Source organism: Pyxicephalus adspersus, chromosome 4, assembly GCF_032062135.1.
Source record: "Pyxicephalus adspersus chromosome 4, UCB_Pads_2.0, whole genome shotgun sequence".
In the NCBI taxonomy this organism is placed as follows: domain Eukaryota; kingdom Metazoa; phylum Chordata; class Amphibia; order Anura; family Pyxicephalidae; genus Pyxicephalus; species Pyxicephalus adspersus.
The window spans coordinates 140,112,063-140,123,447 of record NC_092861.1 but is presented as its reverse complement, the minus strand read 5'-3'; the positions used below and the strand labels follow the sequence as shown (position 1 = coordinate 140,123,447).

General features: G+C 36.5%; 1 protein-coding gene across 1 annotated transcript in view; it reads left to right on the top strand.

The window, feature by feature from the left end:
• The window catches only part of PKDCC (protein kinase domain containing, cytoplasmic), a 41,253-nt gene that overhangs the window by 9,249 nt on the left and 20,619 nt on the right, over positions 1-11,385 (top strand). Inside the window, exon 2 of the mRNA XM_072409792.1 lies at positions 10,884-11,006. Coding sequence (XP_072265893.1) covers positions 10,884-11,006 — 123 coding nt within the window. The remainder of the gene's footprint in view (positions 1-10,883; positions 11,007-11,385) is intronic.

Below are 11,385 nucleotides of genomic sequence, written 5' to 3'. Positions count from 1 at the left end.
CACAAGATTGCTGTCTTTGTCTCTCATTATTTTCCTGATGTGGATGTTCCAGCTACAAAACTGGAATATTTAGTACAATTAACATTGTTTTTGTTTCTATAGGTAATAAAATCATTACTAGATTTCAGATTTCTCAGAATAGTTTATTGAATTTCTATGGAACCATTAACAAACTGTTTTTTATACCTTGCTAAGGGATCTAAGGGTCCTCTGTATTTTTGTTTCTGCATAGATAATATTTATTGGAGAAGATTCTCCAACTCCTGTTCATTTCTTATACTCAATAGTCACCCCTGGACACACATTTAAAGTGAATTTTATGCAATTATATTAAAAAAATGTAAAATACAAACACATCTAAAGTTCGGGGTTCATATTTAATTCCTGCTTATTCAAAATTATTAATATTATTATTACATAGTATTTATATAGCGCCAACATATTACGCAGCGTTTTACAAAGTCCATAATCATGTCACTAACTGACCCTCAAAGGAACTCACAATCTAATGTCCCTACCTCAATATTCAATCTGGTATTTTCTATGTAGCATTTTTCAATCACTTGCATTTAGAAGGCAAACGTTTTAAAAGTTTCTTAAGGTCTCTAGAAATTCTTAAATGAAATATAGCAAACTACAAAAAATATAATAATAATAATATACCCAAAAAATCGGCAGGCCAAATATTTCAAAAGCAGTTTTTCAGTTAACATAACAGTAACTTTTTGGATTCATTTGTTTATATGTCTCTATATTTTGTGTTTTATATAAATTCCCTGTTATTAGTAACTTTTGTGACTTGTAGTTTTAGAATATGTACGAGAAATGAGCTTGATTTATGGTCTGTGTATTATGTAGAATAAACTGTTTATGTATTCATAGATCACTGTCAGTGACAGCAGACAGATAGAGATTCGTTTTGTATGGTGCTGGCCCTTAACTTATAGAGAGTGAATTCTAAAGGGTTTTTTTTTTTTTTTTTTGCTGATCCAGTGTAATAAATTTATATACCAAATAATGTTATCTCTGCTAGCGTTAAATCATAGAAAATTGCCACCTGATGCTTTCTGTCAAGAGGAACCCATGTGGATCAGATGTTTCCAATGTAAAAAAAAGCAACAATTTTACTTCTACTTAAATGAATAGAACTAGCGTAAAGCAGAACCTAAAGAAGAATAAAAAATAAATTACAAATACAGTTTCATACAGCTCTGTAATAATTATCCACAGTAAATGTACTTGTATTTGACTTGGGAAAGCAAGAAGCAACACAAGCAGCGAGTTCTAATGCATGATATCAGAAGGAGACTGCAGAGTTGAAGAGTTAATGAGTTTATCAGTCTTCTGCTTTTCCTTTCACTGTCCAATCACAATCACAGAGGGAGGGACTAGACCAGACAAAAAGAAGTCTTCTGCATTGCCAGGTAGGGCTATGCTGTGCGGCAGAGTTGTGTATATCTCGGAGTTGGCTTTATACACCAGATGACATTCAGATGCACCATTACAGAATTGCATTTCTCAAATAAAATTCTGTATTTTGCAGAACGAGTATTATCCCAAATGGTAATAGTAACTTCCATGTCCCTTGCAAATATTATTTTAAATTTGCCATAATTTCCTGTGTCCAGTCATGTGATGTCCCTGAGTCCTCTAGCCCAGGCTCAAAGGTACTGGATTGAATGACATTGGTCATTATTTAGAACTTTTCAAAGTATTACCATTGAACCACAGAGCCAACTTTATCTTTTAGGCGAGGGACAGGTCAGAGATGAGAACATTTGACATGTGTTTCTTTTTTGGGCGATCAAGGTGTGCACAAGTTTACATTATAAAAAAAAAGAAACTTCCTCCCTTAGGAAACCAGCAGGATAATGTGCTTATCTATGTCTTCAGAAGACACCTCTTATCTTGGCGAATATTCACCATCACCCACTTAAATAAGCCCAGACCCACAGATAATACTGCCCTTGTTTTATCAGCTTGGGGCTTTTGCAAATGAGTTTAGCGCTCATAAAAATCACATCCACTGGCTGCTCAAATGATGATAACGTCTACATGAGTGTAAGAAATCCCTACTAACATCTCACAAGGAGTCACACCAAAAAGCATAAAGTGAAGAATTCTACGCTCAATGTTTTTGCTAACTCAGCATGTCCCGTACTTCCTTCTGTCAAAATAAAATGAATTAGAACACATTATCCTGTAACCTGTCTCAGTCCCGTACTGTAAAATACAGGAAGAATTACCAACTTTGTGATTATGTGGAACATTTCTATCATTTTCAGCATCGCAAAAGGCAAAGTAAAGTCTGTAACTCATTCATTTTAAAATCAATGTCGGAATATCTTTCTTTCTTCATAGATGCAACTTTTTCTTGCCATTGCTCCAGTGACTTAAATTCCTTTTCTGAAAAGCTTTTGAGATGGGCAGGTGCGCTCCCATTAAGATGGAAATGTATTTGGTCTGGAGGGTTGTTCATTAAAGCAGATTTAATAATGAGGGGCATTTGGAAAAGAAGGGGGATTTGGGTCACTGATTTATTTTAACACAAGGCTGAGTCATTCACTAATTGCCTTCCAGTTGCTATGTATCATATATTCTGTCAGACAAAACTTTTGTTTCACCCACTTGAAAGATAAATGGTCATTTCTGAGCTCATGTTTCGGATTAAAAAAAAAAGAAAGAAAAAGAAACATTTTTAACCTCCTGGTGGACTGAACAATGCAGCACTGACTGCTCCAATAATCAACTTTATATAAGAGCAGAATGTATATAATATACCTGATTAATTATATATATATATATATATATATATATATATATATAATTATCGGCTTTGCCACCATTTTCCACTTAAAAAGAGAAGATTAAAGGTTAATTTTAGTGAGTGCATTGCATTGCAGCATTTCCTTAAAATTATGGTTTGTGTGAGGTTTACATTTTTGCATGTCTGCTTTTCCATAGTTTTAAAATAAAGAACTTGAAAGCCTAAAAAAAATTAAAAAGTGGGCAAGAAGGTTCTTTTGCAGAAGAGGCCTTCACAGCCCTATGCACATTCTTGGCACTCATTTGTGCCGGATTGAATAAACTTCTGTGCTATTACCATGGACAGAAATCATTCTGGGCCCTCCAAATACCAAAGCCAAATGTCCTAAACCCAGGCACCATAATGTACAAGCATATCCAACATAATTGCACATCATGGCAGAAATATCTCTAGGTTGGTCATCCTTCGGTGCTAGCAAACACCAATGACCACTGCCATCCTGTCTGTCTCTTCTTCTGCCCAAAGAGACCCAAAGACACAACAAATTTTAAGTAGAAAGTGGAAGCCTTTTTTTGTCAGACGGGACATATAAAGCCTTCTACATGTTCTCAAAGGATCTTAGAAAAAGACATACAAAGGGCTTTGAAATATTCATAAGCATTACAGAAGGTCTTTATTATACTCCAAACTTCACTAGATGGCTTTTAAATGTATCATAGTATTATACACTTTGATAAACTGTAACTACTTTAACACCACTATTTAAACAAATTATTGTCCCATCTTCTTGGCTTGTAACATTTTGCATTAAGCATTCATTTCTACCACAAATAAAAAAAATTAAAAACATATTTAAAAAAATAAATACCTCCCTGCAATGTTTTATTCAGGTAGTGCCACTATAAATGTCTAACTCTGCAAAGTGTCCACTAGTGGCAGGGTATACTGTTCAATCTGTTAAGCTACATAGGGAATGCATTGCTTAATTATATGGGAATATGCAATAGCTGAATTATAGGGAATGCTATAAAAATCTGTTCACTTCGAATAGAATTTAATATTAATAAAAATATATGTATATTATACACAACAAACCTTCCAGCCATATAGAGTTACCTTTTGTATAGGTGTTCTGGATTAAAGTGGACATCTGTCTGGTCAATTTATAAAACCCCCCCTTTCCTGGTTCTAACATAAATGTCACCATTATGCAGTAATTGGTGTCTTTCATTTGGATGTTAGAGAATTACGAGAAGCTTGATGCTTCAGAGAGGCTTTTCAACACATTTTAATAAATCTGCTTTTTTTGGCAATGCTGGGAGGCTCCTTCAACCGATGTAATAATTTTTCCTATTAAGAAATACTCTATTGTGTTTGAGATACTAAAAGAGTATTGCATTAGATGCTGGACTGTTCTCCATGTCATGCTGGATGAGTGATGAGGCATAGACAGTTTTCCTTGGGTTGCATTTCACATAAAGTAAAAATAAAGACTTAAAAAACAAATTGGGTCCTAGGCTAAGGAAGAAACTCTAAACCCCCATTTTATTTGATCGCCATTGATATAAATTATGATATGCACAGGAAAGACCCCCATTTGAATTGCCTGTACTGGCATAGCCCATCCCATCAGATACCAGGGCCCTTGTAAGTTGACAGCCAGGTGCACAGCTTTGACCATTTGCAATGGTTGTAGAAGAAGAATAGTGCTGTAAATGGTCCCCCATAGACATCTACTGGGCTTTGGACTCCTGCCTAGATTTTCTAGTAAGTGATTTCGCTCTGGAGACCAGATCTCTCATATGACATGACCTACCTATTTCCACTCTTCTCATTTACCTATTGGCCACCTAAGTTACTCATCAGACTTTGTAGCCCATGGTTAACTATGTATGGCAGGAATGGAGACACCTCTATCATAAGAAATCGGGTTGCTTCTTGCTTGTTTGGCGTACCAGGATTCTTAAGAATCCCCCTTCCGCTACATTCCAAGGTCACAAGGATTTGCTTAAAATAGATGCATGTTCTGCAAGTTTTTGTTTTTCAGATTAGTTTTGCAAAGTGCTGCACCTGTGGCCCTTTGACAGATGAAGGTAATTGACTTACATGAGACAAACTTTCACACCACCTGGAATGTTAGTGCACCTGCAGGTATAAGCACCTTTCACCCCGTACTTATCTTGTGTTCCCCGCACCTTGCCTCTGACCTGCATACAAGCCGCTGGAGTAGATTTCCTGGCAAAATGATGTGTTTGTGTTTTGCAGTAATTGTCCATCAAATGTTATGACATGCTTATAAAACTAAGCATTCCCACAATTAGATCTGCAATGCTTTTTGCTAGTGAGACAAAGTGTTAACCCGTTCCTTTTGCTTCAGCCTTCAAATGGCTGTTTCAGGCAAATGCAAACTTTATAAAAACACAGCAAATCCAGCTAAACAGCTAAGAACACATCTGAAACACAAACATGGAAATTGATTTACTTTTTCAATGTGACAAATTTGTTATTCAGGAGTCAGGACTCTGCAGAAGTAGAATATTTCAAAGTGCTATATAAATATATATATATATGTGTGTGTGTGTTTGTATAGTATTGTACTATTTTTTTCATTATATAAAATATATATATTATAAATCAATGAAATTGAAGATTCTATAAAAAGGTAAAAGTGTAGAAATACCCTGGTTTACACTTAGTTTTGCTATTAGGACATACTTAAAATGGAAAATAGGACAGTTTCTGCATATGACAGGCTTGAAGTTGAGTTTGTATCAATAAAAACATTGGTAAAGGTGTCCTTAGGGATTTTATTAGCAGAGAAATAAACTGATCTGTTTTTTTATATCAAAGCAATTAACAAAATCTCCATGTCATTTGAAGCAAGTCTAAAAATAGAAAAACGCAGCCTAGCACGCGTGGCATTTGCGAAAAATTGGCATGGTGAGAATCTCTGGCAATCGGCAGCCCCAGAAAGTATTTGGAGGTGGGAGGAGGGCATTGGATGTCAGGGCCTGTACAGCATGAGAGAGCACGGTGTCTGTGATTACAGATGAAAGCACTGACAGATACACATGTCCCGGAAAGAGAAGCCCAATCTATTGAGTTAGGAGCCAAGAATGAGGATGGGAGAGGAAAGGGAACTTGTACACAAGGACAGAACCAACAGAGAGCTGAAATGTTCAGAGATAAAATAAACAGGACAGCAAGATAAGCTCATATCAGTGGTTAATTTTGTCTTTAGATAAAAAAGACAGAATGATATTACAGTAAACTTTACATGTTGCAATAAACTTTAACCTGGACAATTATGCAAGGATTAAGCTTTTGGAACCTAAATTTTAGGTCCATAGCTTGCCTGATTTTTAGTTCAAATTTATGCCATAGGCTGGAAAAAATAGGTGTTGATAAACCCTAACGTACCTTGGTATAGACTTGCAACAGCTTGTTCTTTAAGTGCCAACATCAACATTCACTTTTTAAATTTGTTGATGTAAGCACCCAAGTTCAATGCCATAAACCCTTAGCTCAAGTAACCTGAAACACCATGGGACTGGTATGAAGGGTATGCATATATACATTCGAACAATCCTACCCATCTTCCATAATACCTTCCTAAGTATGTAAAACTCTAAATGTATGTCTGCTTTACTGGATTTGGCCAGACATGCATATGCAGCATATTGCTTCCATGCATTAGCCCCATCCATTATGGATTTTGCAATCCATACAGATCATAGTTTTGATAGTGAGGGGTTGAAATTACCATGATGTCTTTAATTCTGTGTGTATTCCTCTTTTATTTATCTACTTATTATATCCACTGCACACTCTGGGCCTGATTTAATAAATCTCTCCATGAATGGTAAAGACCTGAAATGGATCTGGTCCAGAGCTAAAAAAAAATTTGCCATGTAAAAGCAAATGATTTTTAGGTAATCCATTTCAAGTTTGCATCATTACCTAGGTTCTCCCACGATAGTCTATATTCTCCAGCCTTGGGGAGCCTTGATAAATCAGGTCCTCTGTCTAAAACTAGAAAACAAAACATTTTGAATTTTGCTCTGTTTAAACTCATAGACTAACCAGTATTCCAAGCTATGTACAAATCTGTAACATCTCTTGTAAAAATCTCATCTTCCGTGGCCTGGTTTAAATATTTAATTCTGATATCAAGCATTCCACTTGAAAGTGTGTTCCTTTTTATCAGATTTTCTTATGTTTAGACAGAATTTTATGACATATGTGTTTTTGTTCTTTTATGACGTTGGCTGGTTAATGTACAGACATGGAAATCCATTAGCTATCCAGTAAATTTTTATGTGCTCCATGTTGGTGTTACACTTTCTTTACATTCTATATATTTTCCATGTTCTGTGTAAATACTTCTAAAAACAGCGAAGGAACGGTAAGAGCCGTAAAAACGTTTAACAGCTTTAACAGTAGATGTCTTCATACATTTCGCATCTAAAGGGCCCATTTAAAAAGCAGTGGTATGACTGCATCACAACCATGAACCATTTTAAGATAAAAAAGTAACTTAAATGTAAAAAACACAGAGATGTGTTTGATTTGAGTTCAGGATTCTGAACCCAACTTAGATCAACACAAATGAATGACGGGAAAAGAGCTAATTGACATGACCCGTTCTTCTCCAACCTAGGAACCATGGACCTCTTTCTGCTCCATTGAACCCTATGGGGTTTTGGTGGTTAAATATCACAGACCAATTTATAGGAATAAAATGGGCTGCAATATTTTCTCTCTATTACAAATGAGCTTCTATTTTTTTTTTGTGCAACCTCAAGAGATTGTTCATGTCAATATATTGAAGAAAACCAGTTGAACACATGGAGGCTGCTCTTATGAATCAAGGTGTCCCAAGCTGGGGAACCTAGACTAGAAGTCCAAAGGTGAGAGACGTAATAAGAGCACCAAACCAATAGTAACAGAGTCTGCATTCGTTTTAATCAGCTGGAACTATAATGAAGTAATTTTAATACATGGTTTGTCCCTCTTAATACATCAATGTATTTGAAGAAAACCAGTTGAACACGTGGAGCTATGCTGAGGCTGCTCTCATGAATCAAGTTGTCCCTAGCTGAGGAACCTAGACTAGAAGTCCAAAGGTGAAAGACGTAATAAGGGCACCAAAGCAATGATAAAAGAGTCTGCATGAATTTTAATCCTCTGATATAATATAGAAACTTTATTCAATAGTTTGTCTCTCTTTTTATATCAATGTATTTGAAGAAAACCAGTTGAATATGTGGAGATCATGAGCATTGGTGAGGTTGCTCCCTCGATTCAAGGTGTCTCCAGTTGGACAAGTCAAGGTGAAAAAACTTAAACAAACAGTACCAAACCAATAGTAAGAGTCTGCATAAGTTTTATTCAGCTGAAATTATTATGAAGTAACTTTATTAAAAGTTTAGCTTTAATATTATCTTTTACCTTTGAGCAAAAAAGCATTCTGATCTTTCACCACTCAACCAAAAACCAAATAAAAAGTTAACTTTGGATATACTTTAACCCAGATTTTTTCAGACATCTTGAAAATGTGTTACATTATTCGAATAATAAACTCATGCACAGCCAGGGGCTGCTTTTAAATAACTTCAATTGATTTAATCTTATTTTGCCTTGTTGTATAAACAATCTTCAATTATACTCTGGCATTGCAATTAGCTACAAAGATACATAATATAAACTGTGAGTCAGGTTCTCCTAACAATCTGCATCCACCACTTGTAGTTTTCCATGGCGGATGGATGGGTAGAGAATTCGATGTACACACTTCTTTGTAAATACTGGATAGTTTTCTGACTAAATAAGGTTTGCTTGTAGATTTTCATCCAATTCCCAAACCAAACCAGCCCCGTTAGCCCCACTCCATTTATTTATCCAACGCGTATGACTAAGTCAATAAGTCAGATGAAACTGACAGAATCTTTTTTTGGTTACTCTGCGCTAGTGCAGCACGGGATTTCATAGTTTACATATACTTAGAAAGCGATGACAACTTAATAATAGAGTCTATTTTGTGTTTTGTTCGGAAGGCTTGTCCGCCTTTGTGTTGAGACTGACCTCTGCATTTGGTTGTCAGGAAAGGGCAGCTATGTCACTTTAATTTGCGGTAATGTGGAATGCTGAACTGACATGCTATGGGGGCTGCTAGACTTGTGGAACAATAACTTGTCCCCTGGAAAATCAAAGCGGATAACCAATTTGTATTATCTGTCACCGACAAAATGCAACCCTTGGAATATGGATTAACACAACAGTGTCTGAAGAAGCTCATGCACAATGGAGACAAGAGCAGACATTGCAAACACTGGAGCGATCCTACCAGACAGTACTTGAGTTGTAGGCTGCTGTATGACATTGTGCAGACAGTCCAATGTAGGCTTGTGCTTCTCGTCTGAGCTGGGGTAATATTAATGACCGGTCAGATCATTATTGCCCTGGTGTCAGATGACAGTCACGTATTTCACAGAGCTATACATTTCTTTAATATGGTGCCTGCATTCAACTGTAAACCTACATTATAACTTGGTTCAGTTAAATCAGCTTTATGTATATTATCATTATGATCTACATTGGTAAAAATTAAAAAAATATTTCTATGTATAATTTTAAATATAAATGTACACAATAAGTAAGCCATATTTTTTCTCTACAGCTTTCACTTTCTGATTTGAACTGTTCCTGTCTTACAATGCAAATTCTATGGGGCTGATTTACTAAGGGGATATAGACTGCTCACATAGCAAAGTGAATTACGACCTTGCAAGTGATATTTCACTTAGTAAATGGGATGACGCTCTGGTGACTTCATCTCTCCAACTGTGTGCTAGAAAATTTTTTTAAAGTTTGCTTAAGCCGTTTTTACAAACTGAGCTATCATTGAATTAATTAAAGTGTAACTAAACCCAGGTAATACTTTTTTGTCCCTGCTCTGTAACAGACGCCGCCATCCTTTTCCTTCATTTCATCTTCGTTCGTATCTTTGGCCATCTTGATTGGCCAGGTCAGGATGATGTAGGGAAAAGAACCCCCTCTCAAAATTTTTACTTTTTATTTGCCTTGTGCAGAAGTTATACAAATAAATCAATCCAATAAACCATCCATGTTTGACAGTGCCTTTTCAGGTGCAGAGAATGGGGACCAGACATCAAAACCATAGGAATACTGCCAGAACCATGTATTATTATTCTATATCAGATCATCCCCAGTACACCAAAATGATTTGGCCTGATTTATTAAAGCTCTCCAGGACTATACTTTCAGTGGTGAATCTGGGTGACCTAGCAAACCTGTATTGGAGTTACTTGCTATTTGTTAGCAAATGGTATCACTCCTGGACCAGATCCATTCCAGGTTTGCTGTGTCACCCAGCTTCACTGATAAATGTGTATCCTATCCAGCCTTATAGAGCTTTAATAAATCAGGTCCATTGTGATTTATTTTATTCATGCTCAGAGTTAGGCTTTACCAGTATTTATACAAATACATTACATTGTCACTCTGCTTACAATCTCAGCACAGTTTGTCATTATATTTATACCGTCCTACAGGATATTTATCTTCCTGTGTGTTTGCTGTTTTATATGTTGCTGTTCAGTGTTTTATAGGCAGATGCTGTGCCGATAAGACACACCAACAGTTCTTACACAACCTGTTTCCTGTGGATGAGAGAACATTAAACTCTCATATGTTGTCCACTGTATTGCTGTAAAATTGCTTTGAGAGAAACAGGACGAAGTTTACAGGAAAAAAGTCTCAGTTTACATATATATGGCAGAATTATCCTTGAGCTCAGCTATTGAAATGATGTGAAGTCTTTATTTTATGTGAACGGCAGCATACCAGTTAAAAAAACAAGATTTACCCAAACTCTAAATTGCTTGAAACCAAGGATAGGTCAAAATTCATGAATTTAGGTAAAGCAGAAAGATTTTACTTTAAAATGTCAATGTCTTGATAAGGTGCATAGAAGGCAAAGCTTAAGCTTTAACCATTTCCTAAAAAATTGCCTATGCAAAAAATTAATCTTTTATTTGCACGGTGTTGTTTGGAACATTCATGCGGTCTGAGCTGTATATTTCTCTGGTTTCAGCTACATGGCTACTGCTACCAGGACAGCAATGACATATCTGACACCCTGACTACTATCACAGAGCTGGGCTCCCCTCTGGAGATGATACAACTGCTACAGTCCTCCTGGGAAGACAGATTCCGGGTAAGTGATGCTTCGTGACCCTTCTCATGTGACCCTGGACAAGTGAGGGCAGGGAGACAGCGGGCCGGTCACAAGTGGTCGTAGGAGTGTCCCAGACAGCTTTTGTTGAATCTCTTAGATTGTCCAGGGAGCCCATGCCCATTCCCAGGACTACAAAGGACAGTAGAGAGGAGAAGCGAGCTGCATGGTGGGCACAGATCCCTGGGCAAGTTAGGTCCAGCAGGGAAGGTAGCTTGGCCATGGCACCCGAGCCCACTACAAATTTACTTTCAGTCCCAGATTTAAATTACTCTAGAGACTTTGTTTTTTTCTTTTGGCAAGAGTAGACTTTTATTACTATATCACATGGTATTTCAGAATATTAGACTAAGAATAATTT